The 16,391-nt window shown below is 45.7% G+C and overlaps 1 protein-coding gene across 1 annotated transcript; it reads left to right on the forward strand.

Annotated features, from left to right (window-relative positions):
• Positions 1–7,657: 7,657 nt before the first annotated feature.
• LOC146975314 (E3 SUMO-protein ligase ZBED1-like) lies at positions 7,658–12,752 on the forward strand. Its single transcript, XM_085794601.1, has 2 exons — positions 7,658–8,247; positions 12,356–12,752. The coding sequence occupies exons 1-2, from the start codon at positions 7,658–7,660 to the stop codon at positions 12,750–12,752; spliced, it is 987 nt and encodes a 328-aa protein (XP_085650727.1).
• Positions 12,753–16,391: the final 3,639 nt, after the last annotated feature.

The following is a 16,391-nucleotide window of genomic DNA, read 5'->3' on the forward strand; positions in this document are numbered from 1 at the left end:
AAAATCAAAAAAGAGGAGGCGTGGGTGAAGGTCAGTGAGGAGGTGGGACTTCCCGGTAAGTTTTGAAGCTCTCTGTGGCTTGTTTTACTACGTTACTGACCGTGTTTCTCTATGTTAGCATCAGTTAGCACTTGCATAGCATTATCCCCTTTTGCAGGATACCACTTCCAGTTTGTGTGAATGTTTATTGTCTTAATATTTAATTTGGTTAGAAGCTAATTATGCAATGTGTGTGTCTTTCTGTGTGCGTGTGTGTGTGTGTGTGTTTGCAGTTGAGGTGTGTCGAAAAAAGTGGAAGGGGCTGAGGGACACTTACCTCAAAAAGAAGAGGGAAGGAGAGAAAAGGAGCGGGTCAGCGGGGGGGACATTAAAAAAGTGGCGGTTCTCTGCGGTCCTGTCCTCCCTCGACCCCTTCACCACGCCCAGGGAAACCAGTGGCAACATGGGTCAGGGGGTCGAGGAAGACTGGACCGCAGAGAACTCATACGCTGAAGAGAGCTTGGGTGATGAGGCAGCAGCATTATTTTTTGATGGTTGGTTAAGACACAGACATAGTAAAGTACATGTAAAAACACTTTCAAATTCAGTAGGCGAAAGAGCAGTTTATATGTGTATTGTTTCTCTCACTTTTGTTTCCTGCTCCTGCTGCTGCTGCTCCTGCTGCTGCTGCTCCTGCTCCTCCTGCTGCTGCTGCTCCTGCTCCTGCTGCTCCTGCTCCTCCTGCTGCTGCTGCTCCTGCTCCTCCTGCTGCTGCTGCTCCTGCTCCTCCTGCTGCTGCTGCTCCTCCTGCTGCTGCTGCTCCTGCTCCTGCTGCTGCTGTTAATGCTGCTGCTGCTCCTCCTGCTGCTGCTGCTCCTGCTGCTCCTGCTCCTCCTGCTGCTGCTGCTCCTGCTCCTCCTGCTGCTGCTGCTGCTGCTCCTGCTCCTCCTGCTCCTCCTCCTCCTGCTGCTCCTGCTCCTCCTGCTGCTGCTGTTAATGCTGCTGCTGCTCCTCCTGCTGCTGCTGCTCCTGCTGCTGCTGCTCCTCCTGCTGCCGCTGCTCCTGCTGCTGCTCCTCCTGCTGCTGCTGCTCCTGCTCCTCCTGCTGCTGCTGCTGCTGCTGCTGCTCCTGCTCCTCCTGCTGCTCCTCCTCCTGCTCCTCCTGCTGCTGCTGCTCCTGCTCCTCCTGCTGCTGCTGCTCCTGCTCCTCCTGCTGCTGCTGCTGCTGCTGCTGCTCCTGCTCCTCCTGCTGCTCCTGTTAATGCTGCTGCTGCTCCTGCTCCTCCTGCTGCTGCTGCTCCTCCTGCTGCTGCTCCTGCTGCTGCTCCTGCTCCTCCTGCTGCTGCTCCTCCTGCTGCTGCTGCTGCTGTTAATGCTGCTGCTACTGCTGCTGTTAATGCTGCTGCTACTGCTCCTCCTGCTGCTGCTCCTCCTGCTGCTGCTGCTGCTGCTGCTGCTGCTCCTGCTGTTAATGCTGCTGCTGCTCCTGCTCCTGCTGCTGCTGCTGCTGCTCCTCCTGCTGCTGCTGCTGTTAATGCTGCTGCTGCTGCTGCTCCTCCTGCTGCTGCTGCTGCTGCTGTTAATGCTGCTGCTGCTGCTGCTGCTCCTCCTGCTCCTCCTGCTGTTAATGCTGCTGCTGCTGCTCCTCCTGCTGCTGCTCCTCCTGCTGCTGCTGCTGTTAATGCTGCTGCTGCTGCTGCTCCTCCTGCTGCTGCTGCTGCTGCTGCTCCTGCTGCTGCTGCTGTTAATGCTGCTACTGCTCCTGCTGCTGCTGCTGCTGCTGCTCCTCCTGCTGCTGCTGCTGCTGCTGCTGTTAATGCTGCTGCTGCTGCTGCTCCTCCTGCTGCTGCTGCTGTTAATGCTGCTGCTGCTGCTCCTCCTGCTGCTGCTGCTGCTGCTGTTAATGCTGCTGCTGCTGCTGCTGCTCCTCCTGCTCCTCCTGCTGTTAATGCTGCTGCTGCTGCTCCTCCTGCTGCTGCTCCTCCTGCTGCTGCTGCTGCTGTTAATGCTGCTGCTGCTGCTGCTCCTCCTGCTGCTGCTGCTGCTGCTGCTGCTGTTAATGCTGCTGCTGCTGCTGCTCCTGCTGCTGCTGCTGCTGCTCCTCCTGCTGCTGCTGCTGCTGCTGTTAATGCTGCTGCTGCTGCTGCTCCTGCTGCTGCTGCTGCTGCTCCTCCTGCTGCTGCTGCTGCTGCTGCTGTTAATGCTGCTACTGCTCCTGCTGCTGCTGCTGCTGCTGCTGCTCCTCCTGCTGCTGCTGCTGCTGCTGCTGCTCCTGCTGCTGCTACTGCTCCTGCTGCTGCTGTTAATGCTCCTGCTGCTGCTGCTGCTGCTCCTGCTGCCTCAACCAATGGTATGTACTGTACAGAAGCGGGATTGTGATTTATTTGTAGGGCTCCAGTCTAAATTGAAAATGAATGTTTACAGACTATGCCACCAACAGATGTTGTGATTTTGATTTCATACAGGTGCACGGACAGGGAAGAAGAAGACGGGGGGGGGGGGGGGGTTATGCGGCCAAGGATGGAAGGGAGCAGAGGATTGAGGATCTCCTCATCCTAAGCCTGCAGAAGCTCCCTCCACCACCTCCACCACCTGCATGGATCGAGGAGGAGAGATTTTTGTCCAGCCTGGCTCCTTCCCTCCATAGGCTGCCACCCCAGCAAAAGGAGCACGTAAAATTCCAAATTCACAAACTGATATATGAGAACACGGTATAGTGACACTGAACATGGATGTACTGGAGTAGCTGGGGTGGCAGCCTCTGCTGGGAACGAGCCAGGCTGGTAATTAGTTTTTGTTCTTTAAGCCTGGTTTTTGTTGTTCTGTTCTGTTTCTAGTAACCACTTAAGTTTTTTTGTTATTTTATTTTTGTATTCATTTTTATGTATATAGATATATATTTTCTTGTGTACATTTATATACAATTACTATATTTTTTTGAGAGAGAGAGATTTATTATATTATAAAGAAAATGTGTTCTTTCTTTCTAAAGAGAGTTGGAAAGAGCGAAAGCAAAAGAAGAGGGGGAGATATGCAGAGATGTGAATAGGCTTTATGCACAGCTCCACTACTTCCTGAAATAAGCCAGCTCCTTTATTTCCTGTTTTACACTATTGGACCAATTGATTAATCCAGGTGTGTCTGACCATTGTTGTGAGGTCAGACACATCTGGATTAATCAGTTGGCCCAATTAAATTGTTCTGCTGAGTCACTGAACCAGGTGCATTCACTAATTAGCTCACCTTCCTGGCTGAAGAGCTGAGACATCATGGATTAAAGCAAAAAAAAAAAAAAATCTTTTGATAGAAATTTCTTTTCCGTTCATCTATACACTATGCCGCCCTTTGAGAGCAGTTCCTTTTTTTTTTTTTGCCTCACAGTTTGTCCTCACATATTTTCATATAAAATATAGTGTGTATGCCTTAGCCCAGGAGTTCTCAACCCTTTGCAAGCAAGCTGCCAGGTGTGCATAAATTGTCGTCATTTCTTGCCTTGTATTTTAAACCTGTTGAAGGAACCTTGTTCTAAAAATGTTCTTTCTTTGATATTCCCGTGCGGACAGGGGAAAAAAAGAAACCAAATGCACGCCGCCACGTCCAGTCGGAACAACAAGTCTGCTCGTGCCGACGTCAACAACGGCAGGAGACCTAATGCTACCTGGCGTATCACTGCCTCCAGAAAGTGACTGAATCACGTCACCGGGCTGAAGAGCTTGGTGACGCGAGGCTGCATACGCGCAGGCGGGCCAGGGTTGCCAGATAGCGGGGATCCTGACTAGTTGTATTGGTTGAGAGCAGCATCAGTAAACCACAACAAAAACACCTGTAGCCTTTTTTTTCTCCCCTAATTTTTCCCTTTGATGGAAATCCGTTGTGGCGATGGAGAACTTTAATCCATGACACATTAACCATCGTTTGCACCCTCCGTTTAGACACAAATGGACAATTCGCCCCTAAAAACGATTCTTTCTAAAAACTCCAGCCAGAGTGGAGATTTTGGAAAACTCCCATTTGCAGGTTTGCATGTAAGAACAGATTTGGGTAGCTGATGTCAGACCCTGACATATAACCAAAGATGGTTTAGAGTAGTCAAGTATCTTTGCTGTGTACTGTAACCATATTATATATAACTTAATAAAATAAATGAATAAATATATTATAATAAAATTTAATGCAGACTGATGTGTTCATTGTAAAACATTTATTTATTAATGTAGATGTGGTGATTTCTGTACATACAGAGCCTGAGGCGCTGCTCTTCTCTCCAATACACACAGGAAGCTTCACTTTTCATTCAAACAAACTAATGCTCCTGCCACAGTTGTTAGATTTCATGAGACCAACATTTGTCTCCTAAAAAGAATTAAACCAGCCGATGGTTGTTACGCGTGCCCTTGCCTCCTCTCTCTCTCTCTCTCTCTCTGTCGGCTCCCTCCTCCCACTGTGTGGATGCACACCGGAGTGGTGGAGGGGAGGGGGTATTTAGAGGGTGGAGAGAGGCCCGTCGCGCTCTTTTCTGACACACACTCACATGGTCACAGCGGGAGGAGGTTTCTTTTGGTTTCTGTTCCAAGCGCTTTATTTTCTCCTTCGTTCATCTGTTTCCCATGTGGTTGTATATCTCTGGGCTTTGTGGTTTTAGTTTGGGGTGTAGGCGACCGGTGGTCCTCTTTTGGGTTTTGTTTTCCCTCTTCTTTTAGGAAGTTTGTGTTCAGCAGTTTTAGTTGGCGGTGGACAGTCGGTCGGTCTCTGTTCCCCGTCTCCTTTTGTTTTGTTCAGCTGGCTCCTACATCCTCCTCTTAATTTGCGTTATTTGTTTGCTATGTTCTAGGTTTGCTTTGTTGCTTGGATTTTGTTGTTCAAAGTTGAAACCGTGTGTTTGGCTAACTTAAAGCTATAGTGCGTAACCTCTATTGTTCCGAGAAAAAAAATTAAATAAGTCTATATTTTAAGCTTGTTTGTAGCGGAAGCTCCCAGTGTCTCAGTTCACTGCTCTTCCTGTTTCACTGACCGGCGGAACAATTTCTCATGTCGGGGCTTCAATACCAGAGGGACATTACAGACAAGCAGTATGGAGGTATTTGGATGTTTTTTGGTGTGTCTTTTTGGACGAAGAAAGTTGGTATCCATTGACAACCATTATATTGACAAATACTGCTGCGCGGACCCCCCCGTAACTCAGAGAAGGCACGGAGGACTCTGAAAATTCTCCCAGCTCTTAGTCGACATTAGAGATGGGATTTATGGCTCTTTGAGGGGAGCTGGATCTTGGTGAGCCGTTCCTTTCAAAGAGCCGTTCAAAAAACTGGCTCATTTGACTGATTTTTATAGTTATTAAGTTAATCACTGGAAGGTATGATGGGGTGAGACTTGGAACAAAATAATACAAAATTAGATATCCCACCAATATCTGAGTTTAAATTATTTCAAAAATATTGATAATAACCTCATTTGATATGTATAGACTAGATTTTAAAGTCTGAAATGGATTCATTGTAAATATTAAGACCGCTGCAGCTGATCTGCTCTCCAGGGTCCTCACGTGTTTTTTTTTTTTTTTTCAACTTAGGTGACATCATCTAATAAGCACTGTGTCCTGCAGCTGGTCTGCACTCCTCATGTAACAGGGGAAGTACACTGACGTGATATGTAAATGGGGTGGAGCGGAGTCAATTACCTGCTACACCAGGTACGGATGTGACGCGACCAGAACGTTCTATGTAGTTTTTACCATAGACATGTATATGTATATATGTCTATGGTTTTTACCTGTTGGAGGGCTGCTTAGCCGCACATTGAGGAAATAATAGACCAGAGTGCAAAACAACGATGCCCGCGCGGGTGCACGCCACTTAGGTGGCCGGCGGAGCAGCTTCAATTGACTGTTATGAACACACAGTGATATAAAAGAAAAAAAAAAGAACGGTTCCCAGCTGCGACTCGGTTCCCATCGTTCATGTTAACGAGCCGTTCAATAGAATCGGTTCGTTTGTGAACGTCACAACACTAGTCGACATGAGGGTGAGTAGATAAAAGAGAAAATTAGAATTTTGGGTGAACTATCCCTTTAATCAGCATTGTTATCTCCTCTTCTAGTGGCTTGGGTGAAGCGGATATTTACAGACACGTAGAAGTTACGCACTATAGCTTTAATTTATGTTACTGGCTTTATCTACCGCCATGGACGAAATTTTGATTTTAGAAGTGGGGGGGACATATTTTTATATTTTCTTTTATATTTATATTTTTAACCCTAACCCTATAACCCTATCCTTTACTGCCTGAGCATCCGCTGACCCCTGGCTGTTGCTGCGGCTAAGATAAACATAACAAAAGGTGGAATATCTATGAGCAATTTATAATTTAATGAATTACTAATTAATAATGACAAAAATATTGCCTAATAAACTAGTTTATGTCACTCCTTCCCTACAGTGAGTTCTTGACCCAACTCATGTCACAATGCTTAATCTCATGACTGTTTATTCTTTCAACCTCTCCTGTGAGCCTCCAGCCTCTCCTCCCCCATCTCCTCCTCTCTCTCCTCCAGCCTCTTCTTCTTCATCTCCTCCTCCTCTACCTCCTCCCTCTCCTCCAGCCTCTTCTCCTTCATCTCCTAGCTTCTCCTCCTCCTCCCTCTCCTCCAGCCTCTCCTGCTCTTCCTCCTCCAGCATCTCCATCTCCATCTCTACTATCCATCACCTGACAAAAATATATTGATGCATGACATGAACAGTGTAACAATTTGCAGTGTAACAATAATCAATTTTGATGACACGGTTATAGGCCTAGAGATAGAAAAAAAAAAACAAGGACATTTAAAATAGTTCATATATTGTCTTTTATTATTATTTTCATTTCAACTGGGGCAGTAAAAACACTTTTTGACTTGTATTGCTTTGTGACACTAGGGGGAGATGCAACCAAAGGAACCAGTTAGGTAGGCTACAGGATTAAGCTTTGCCCAATCAGCGATCATTATCAGGACACACCTTTAGACTCTCTCCGAGACCTAGGGCTGAGCAATTTTATCGATTCTGCGATATAAATCGATATTTTGTTTCCCAATAGAGTATCGATTGTTAAGCCACTAGTATCGATACATAAATCCCTTTCATATCCTCCGTATTTATCCCCCCGTTCGCTCTGCAGGAAGAGCGATTTGGTCCGCCGGCCGCTAGTGTCGCTGTAGAGCAAGTTACCCGTCTAGATACTCTCTTTGCACAGACGCCGACGTCTACCTCTACCTGTTGGCGGAGTCAGAGCAGAGCGAGCGAGGAGATTCAAGAAAATGGCGGCGAATATAAATCCAGCACCTTCGTGCTTAAAAGCAGACGTGTGGGAGCACTTTGGCTTTAAAACTAAGAAGGAAAGTGACGACTTAGACAAAAGCATCGCGGTTTGCAAGCTGTGTCACACAAACGTGAAATACTCCGGAAACACCACCAACCTACGAGCCCACCTCAAACGTCACCACCCGGACAAGGTAATGTTAACGGAGGACCCCAAGAAGCCGCGGCGTGACCCGAAACAAACCATGCTGAGCATGGATGGCGGTTGTTCACACAAATTTCCCTCTGCTTCACCAAGGTCGCAGAAAATTACCGAGTCCATTGCTTACTTTATTTGTCAGGATTTAATACCGTATTCGGTGGTCGAAAATCGCCGGCTTTCGGCGCATGGTTGAACGCGATGGAGCCCCGCTACCCTCTTCAACCCGCGAACACCTCACCAAGGTTTGCATCCCCAGGTTGTACGCTCAGACCAGGGCACACGTCAAAGCCTCCCTGGCCAGCGCGGAGAGAGTTGCCCTAACGTGCGACGGCTGGACCTCGCGCACAACCGAAGCCTATGTCACCATCACGGCTCACTTTATCAGCGAGGAATGGGAGCTCGTTACATATGTTTTGCAAACCAGGGACATGCCCGAGAGCCACACCGGACACAACCTGGCAGAACACCTGAGAAAGGCCCTCGCCGAGTGGGGAATCGGAGAGAAGGATCCAGTAATTGTCACTGACAATGCGTCAAATATGACAGTAGCAGCTGAGGAGGCAGCATTCACACTTCATGTAAAATGCTATGCTCACACCCTGAATCTGGCTGCACAACGTGCCCTCAAAATCACAGCAGTCGCACGGCTGCTGGGAAGGGTGAGACGCATTGTGAACTTCTTCAGACGGAGCACCACAGCCAACCACATTCTGAAAGAGAAACAAAGGCTTCTACTACTACCAGAGCACAAGCTGATGACGGATGTAGTGACGAGGTTAGTGTGCTGTTACTTTTTAACCCCTTGACGCCTGAATTTATATGCAATTATGTTAAAAAATTTATTATTTGTGTTTTTGCTTTCAAGCAGAGACTAAATTAAGTGGAGATAATTAATTTGACTGTAGCACATAGAATAGTTATATATTTGGGTATGATGCAAATTAGCGACAACAGGCATTAATGGATAAAAGTAGTAATAAAGTAATAATTAAAACACATCTCCCATCTGAGGCATGAAAATGATTTTATTAATGCCAACATACTGTTTAGGTTTAAATTGTAATCTGGTTTCATGACAGACATTCAAAACTTCATCATGACAAAGATAACAAAACAACAATAAAAAAATATGTGCGTGTATGTGTGTGTACTAGATGAATTATGTTAATTTTGTCTTATAGTATATATTAGTTGTTTTTTTTTCAGACAATGAAATCAAGAATGATGTTACCTGCCTGACAGTTTCGACTGTGACTCCAGTCTTCCTCAGAAGCGTCATCTGACGTGCTGCTGACGTGTCATTTATAAGCTGGTCGGTTCAGCGGACTCTGGCAGGTCCGCTGAACCGACCAGCTGATAAATGACACGTCATCTGACGTCCTGCCTGCGTGTCATTTATAAGCTGGTCGGTTCAGCGGACCTGCCAGAGTCCGCCGAACCGACCAGCTTATAAAAGACACGTCAGCAGCACGTCAGACGACGTCAGATGACGTGTCATTTATCAGCTGGTCGGTTCAGCGGACCTGCCAGAGTCCGCCGAACCGACCAGCTTATAAATGACACGCAGGCAGGACGTCAGATGACGTGTCATTTATCAGCTGGTCGGTTCAGCGGACCTGCCAGAGTCCGCTGAACCGACCAGCTGATAAATGACACGTCAGCAGCACGTCAGATGACGCTTCTGAGGAAGACTGGAGTCACAGTCGAAACTGTCAGGCAGGTAACATCATTCTTGATTTCATTGTCTGAACACAAGAAAAAAAAAATTAATATGTGTGTAGTTCAGTGCAGGACCGGACATGACTTGCAGGTCTGATTGAGCCGACGTCAACCACTTGTGTCTGACTGTCTGTGTATGTCCTCAATGACAGTCCAGATGCAGCATACAGTACGTGTGTGTGGCTAGATGCAAAAAGAAACATTTCATGTTTGACGGGAACCATCAACAAAACAGCAACTATGAAATCACCTCAAAACCACATGAACCTCGTCTGAGAAAAGTGTGTATAACTATGTCTAATAGAGTGAGTGAGTGAGTCTGTGTGTGAGAGTGTGTGTGTGTGAGTGAGACAGCATGAGAAACACTGACAGAACAGAGGATGTTCTGAGCTGTCGTCCTCATGGAGATGGCATGACATGTCAAACAGACATTCAAAACTGAATTACATCATTACAACAATAACAACAACAAAAAAATAGCTGAGCTGTCTCACTCGTGGGGTGTCTTACTCATGGAACTCCCTGAAGCAGTTGTTATTTTTGTTCAGGCACAAGTGAACATTGCACTTTGAACACTTGAACACAGTCTGTCCCCTACAGTTTGGGAGTTTGCAGCGCTGCCGTGCACTTTCAACCACTGGCCAGTGACCCACAGCATCTCCACGGACTTCCTGTGGTGGTATGGGCTTGGCTGGGCCTCTGTGTTTTTTCTTCTCGTACTCTCTTTCCATATCTGCTGAAGGACGTCCCCTCTTCTTCTTGGACAAGTCCTTGCCCTGCATGCAGAGGGCTTGTGCAACAGATGTTCTGAAGGACAGCAAATCCCTCTGCTTCTTCTTCGGGATATTCAGTGACTCACAATCACGCCGATACAACAGCCAGCAGTTTGCAACGACCATATCCACAAAGTGAAAAAAGAACCTGTGGTAGTACTTTTTGGACCTAATGTGGATGCGATAATAGGCTACCAGTGCATCAAGAGCATCAACGCCGCCCATGAATTTGTTGTACAGGCTGATGATGCTTGGGCACTCCACAGCCATTTTCTTTTTCAGCTTTCTGTCCCATCTTTCCACAGTGGAAACAGGCTGGGCACTGGCAAAAGTGCTGGCAACGATCACCCCTCTGTTGTCAAACCATTTCACAGCTCTAATTTCCACGTTGTCCACAACAGTCTGTTTCTCTTCAAATGTACCTCTGCCCTTCTTCTTCATTTCTCCGTCCGCACTGAAACTGCAGCCTTGCAGGCGGTTTTGCTGCACTGTACCAAGAGCAGGTATCCCATTGTTTGCGAGGGTAACGAACAGCTGCAATGAGGAAAACCAGTTGTCAAAATAAAGCAGGTGATTGAGTGCACCCGGAATGACTTGTGCAAGCTTCAGTACGATGTTCCCACTTGCTCCAATGTCTGGCGCTCCTGGTGCAGGGTCAGTTTTCCCTGCAAAGATGTCAAAGGAATGCACCAGCCCTTTTGTGTCACAAAGCACAAATATTTTGTATCCCCATTTGTGTGGCTTCTTGGGGATATATTGTTTCAAACTTGACTTGCCTTTGAAAGGCACCATTTGCTCATCGACACAGAGCATTTGATCTTGTGGAAGAGCCTGGAATTTAGGGAGAAGTGCATCAATCAGTGGCCTAATTTTGAACAGTCTGTCATTGTTGTTTGGTGCCATGTTGTCATTGAAATGGATGTAATGTTTGATTTCCTCCCATCTGTCACGGGGCATCACATCAGCCACATGTGGTAGTCGGCATGCACTGGACCAGTACATTCGTGAGCGAGGTAAGTGTAACACACTCATGTAAATGACTGTGCCAATGAACTGTTCCAATTCATTACGATCCAATTTTAGTGCACAGTTTGGATTTTTTTGTGTGCAGTATAGATTGCTCTGCTCCACAATACTGTTTAGGAGGTCACTGTCGAAGAAGTCTCTGAAGTACTCAACGGGCAGTTTTATTGCATCTGCCTCAGGAAGAGCAGCTTTCCACACTGGGACTTCTTTTGCAGAGTTTTTTTTCACTGACTTCCACTCTACCCTCTGTCTTTTCGTTGTGATGGCAGCTGCTCTTGCAGGAGTAGCTGCACTAGGAAGTGCATCATCCTCTTCTTCTGGGCTGCTTTCATCACTGCTGCTGCTGCTGCTGTGGTCACCTGGTGTTTAGAAAAAAAAAAAAAAACACTATTGAAAAGTGCAGAGAATTTTATTTACATATATATACACAACATGCTCCCACAGTGACATCCACAAATATGTGGCTAACAACACAAATGCTAAAAGTCTGTACAATATTATAGCATTATTACTGCTATTTTCATCACCTTGTGCAGGTATGTATTCGTCATCACTGTCTCCACTCTCACTAAGACAGCTGTCATCGCTATCTGCTGGTGGAACCCTGGTTTGTACAGGAGTTCGCTTTCCATAGAACATGGATGCATGCATATTCTCCTCCTGAATAAAAATAAACGGCAAAAATCGCATTCATATAACAACATGCTGATTCTATAATGATTACAAAGAGTTACAATAATTTTATTTGCTATAGAAATTGTGTGTGACTGCTGAAAGCCATCTGAATATATAGTATTGTTTACATGTAGCCGCTATGGCTAATTTAGCCAATATGGCCGAATGTGGCTAATTAGCATCAAACCGAAAACTTCAAATATCTCAAAGAAATTCGGTCAAAAGTACTCTATTTTGCTTTTGCTAGCTTCATAGACAAACAGTAAGTAGACATGTATTTTTATATTACTATAACTTACCTCAAATAAGACAATCCATCGACGTTTGCGACTTCGACTCGCTAGCGCCAAAACCGGAAGTGGTCGAGATCGGAAACCGGATGTGGCTCCCACTTTAAGTGGTCCGACGAGAAACCAGTGATTGCAAAAGGTTCCTAGGTCCGTGTCGAAGAGGAATGAACTGACATTGGGGGAACACATGCACTATCTCAGCTGCAACCTGAATAGAAGCGGTTTGAGGCGAATTCGCGACAATAGGCGTTAAGGGGTTAATAGTTTATTTTGTTTTTTTATTAATTTTTTTTTTTTGTCATTTAGGCCTATGTGAAGCAGCATTCTGTGCATCCATGCTGTAAAATGTATAGGGCGCTATAGGTTCATAAATAAATGTATTTCTTTTATTTAACAACAGGTGGAATAGTGCTCATGACATGTTAGAAAGATTCCTCGAGCAACAACCGGCCATATGTGCAGCCCTGCTCTCCAGTGAAGTCAGGAAGACCGAGAAGGATCTGTGCACACTGACTGAGTCAGATGTGACAACAGCTGAAGAAGTAGTCAGCGCGTTGAAGCCCATGAAGGAGGCTACACTGTACATGTCCAAGGAGAAGACCCCTACACTCTCCGTTGTCGCACCCCTCCAGGACACACTGATCAACGGACTGAAACCAATCGAAGGTGAATCTGCAGTCATAAAAGAGATGAAGGCTGCCATGGCTGGGGATCTTCAGAGGAGGTACATTGACCTCAAGGCAACTCTCCATGCATGTTCAGCGATGACCCACGATTCAAAAGTCTTCCCTTCCTGACTGAGAATGAAAGACGGGGCGTTTATGATGGACTGATTGCAGAGGCTGCAAGACTGGGCATGCAGCCATCAGAGGTAAGGCAGTGATGGTACTGCTAGGTTTAACCCTTGGCATTGTACCCCATCCGCCATCTCCTGGCGTGAGTAAGCATAGGCCTAAATATTACATTTTTCAAAGTTTAAAGGGCAAATCCTACAATGTTAACAGTTTAAAATAGATAAATATTAAATAGTTTAAAAAGCATAAATAGTGTAATATTAACAGGTTTAAAGGCATATTAAATATAGTAATTAAAATATGTATTACAGTAAAAGCTCATGAATTTCATTTCATGTTGACTTATTTAATTTAGTCACTTTGGAGTGTGGATGAAGAGGGACAGCAAATGCACATGCTGATGATGAGGGGATGGCATCCAAAGAAGAGGCTGTAGATGAAGGAGAGCAATTCATGGAAGGAGAGAGCAGTCAAGGTCAGTATTATCACTCATTGTTATCCAGTGAAGCGCACTGTGTTGTCTGAACCTCTATGTAGGAATTATGGAATGTGCTTAACTATAAGTAATGTGTTTTTGTTTTTATTGTTTGTTTATTTGAAGGTCAGCATCCTCCACCCAGGAATCCAAGGCCGTCTTGTCCACTGGCTGCCCTTCTTGGTGAACGATATGGTGGTGGTGCAGCACAACCAAGGACAATTACCCAAGAGGACGAGGCCAAGGAGCAGATGACCCGCTACAAGGAGGCAGATCTCCTGGAAGTGAAAGAAGATCCACTGTCTGGTGGAAAGAGCACCAGTATGAGTATCCACTCTTGTCACAACTTGCTAAAAGATACCTCTGTGTCCCTGGCACTAGTGTTTCCTCAGAGAGGGTCTTTTCCACCGCCGGGGATATCATCACTGCTCAAAGAAGTGCACTTCTCCCAGAGCACGTCGATCAGATTCTATTCCTGAACAAAAACCTTAAGAGAATGCAGATCACTTAGTCTGCAGTTATGTGTAGAGGAGAGTTTCTGTTTAGTGTTAAGGCCTTAAGCTAAGATGGGTACTATGGACTTGAATTATTGGCTGCCATAGTTTATTTTTCTTTTCTGCTGGCCAGACTGGCTACCTCACATACTTGTAGGCCTACAGGCCTTAAACTACTCGGCTAAGAGACGGGTACATTTTAAGTTAAATGTTTAAATGTTTTTCCTAGTGACTTGAATTATTGGATGTTTTAGAGAAGCCATGGTACTATGTTTACTTACCTGGTGGCTAGACTGGTTACCTCATGTTCAGTTTAAAGCTAAAAAAGCTGTCAAAGAACCTGTTCAGAACAGGCCACTTGCTGCACTTTTTAACTCTCCGTTGTTACTGCACTTTATTTACTTTTCAAAGGCTTGTAATGCAGTTTGCACTGTTTCAATAAATGGAACTCATTTTCTCAACACATCTTTGATTCATTTTGTCTAGCATTTGCAAGCTGTAGACTCTCTGTCCAGTCAGACACATAGTGTAATTGATGTTTTTAGTTTTCAGTTCAATTAATTCAATCCAAGTAAATGGAACACTCAACAAGATGTCACCAAAATCACACTGTACCTTTTAAATCTTTCAGAAAATGATGCAAGTGTATCGAATTATATCGAATCGAATCGAATCATATCGTTGACTGAATATCGTGATATATATCATATCGTGAGCTGAATATCGTATATCGTATCGTATCGTGAGATTAGTGTATCGCTACAGCCCTACCGAGACCTGCGCAAAGCGGGTGCGCAGTCGGACGGAGAATGATTTTAGCATTAGCACTTGAGGGGCTACATGCTCCATCAACACTACGGCTTATTGATGCGCACAATAAAATCGAACACGGACCGTTTTTAGTAGCAGGCACATCGTCACCGCTTTTCAAATGAGGGTAAGCTTGTAATTTTATTCAATGTTTAAGTGGGTTTACCTGCGTATATATTCGGCACTTGAAAATGGACTCCCGGTCTTGTTTGTGTTGAGTGAGAAAGGCTTTAAATGGGATTAAAAACGGCATTTTTTGTTTCATTGCTTTTTGTTTATATGATAGTTTATGATTTTATTGGTGGTGAAAGAAGAGGTGTAGGCCCTATGGTACATTAGTTTACATCACTTTCGTTGTTGACGTGACGTCGCTTGTGGGCTGTAGTAGCGCCTGATGTTGTTGTGAGACATCTTTCCTGTGACTGGTGAAAAAAACCGTAGCACCTAGAAACTTCTCATTTTTTTTTTCCTACATGTTGCCTGAAAGTGTTCTTAAAATGCCCGTGTTGAAATTTTCATCACACCGTCGCACGCTACTTTTGTTGTAGAAAGGCACCACTTTTCCATGTGTGAATTAATTTGGAACAGCCGGGTGTCCCCAACCACTAGTGAACAAGTTAAACTAGTAACGCCGCTACTTTGCGATAACTGCCCAACACAGTGCAAGGACAGTGTACAATTGAAGCAACTTACACTTTGACTTCTTAAGAAGGTCTCTAAATGATCCATTTTCCTCATTTTCTAGGACATCCTGCCGCTGCAGGCACCTCGAAACGGACCACGACCCGCATCGCACACAGGCGACTCACAACTCCATACTGGAAGTATGGCGGTTTACAACATCGATCTGAGTGACAGGGGGGACGGCCAATCACACAGAAACGGCATGAGCCAATCTGAGGAGCGTGTGGGCGGTCTAAACAGACTTCAGCTTTAGCAGCCGTTTTCAGCTTGGTCCACGTCTCGGTTTAATACAGTGTAACATTGTTTGTGGACGGTAAAAACAGCGGGGGACAAAAACGGCGTTTTGAAAAAGTGGGGGGGACATGTCCCCTGCGTCCCCCCCTAAAATTACGTCCGTGTCTACCGCAACTGCAATTTTTAAGTGTTGAGTTCGGAATGAAACCTATTTTTGAAAATAACATGGAATTATTGTGGAGACTCAATTACCTGCCTGCAACTGAAGTGCAACACCAGCTAATGGAGGAAACAGCAGGATCAGCAGAGACAAAGGAGCTGGCAGGTGCGTTGATGTCTCAAGATAATAAAGTTATGTAGTTTCCCACTGCCGAAGACACCCTGCGCCAGGGGCTGCGTGGGAACACCATCACGTGACAATTTTTTCACCTCCTTTGCCCTCGCGGAGGAGCTGCTGAAAAGGAAGATGGCTCTAGTGGGCACCATGAGGAAGAATAAACCGGAGCTCCCTCCTCAAGCTGTGACCTTTCCTCTGCTTTTACGTTCACAAGAAATACCATGGTGGTGTCCTACCTAGCGAAGCGTGGGGAAAACGCACAAGGAGCCAGTCATCAGCGATGATGAAAAAAAGAAACCTGCGGCCATCATCGACTACAATAGCAAAGGCGGCGTGGACAACTTGGATAAAACTGTTGGCACCTACAGTTGCCGAAGAAAGTCCAGAGGCTGGCCACTCAGCTCTTCTTTAACCTCCTTGATGTGTCAGTGTTCAACGCATTTATCGTGTGGGTGTCTACGACGGTTAAGACTACGCAAACGCACACGCTGTAACATCATATATGTTATGTAGCGTTATCCACCGCTCCATTTATTGATTTTTCGCTGGCTTTGTTGAAAACAAATGCACATGGGCGAGAGGAGCCTAACTAAAACAGCGGAAAAGCG

The sequence above is a fragment of the Trachurus japonicus genome, chromosome 13, assembly GCF_045865225.1.
Source record: "Trachurus japonicus isolate A0001 chromosome 13, Traja_1.0".
NCBI classification, from domain to species: domain Eukaryota; kingdom Metazoa; phylum Chordata; class Actinopteri; order Carangiformes; family Carangidae; genus Trachurus; species Trachurus japonicus.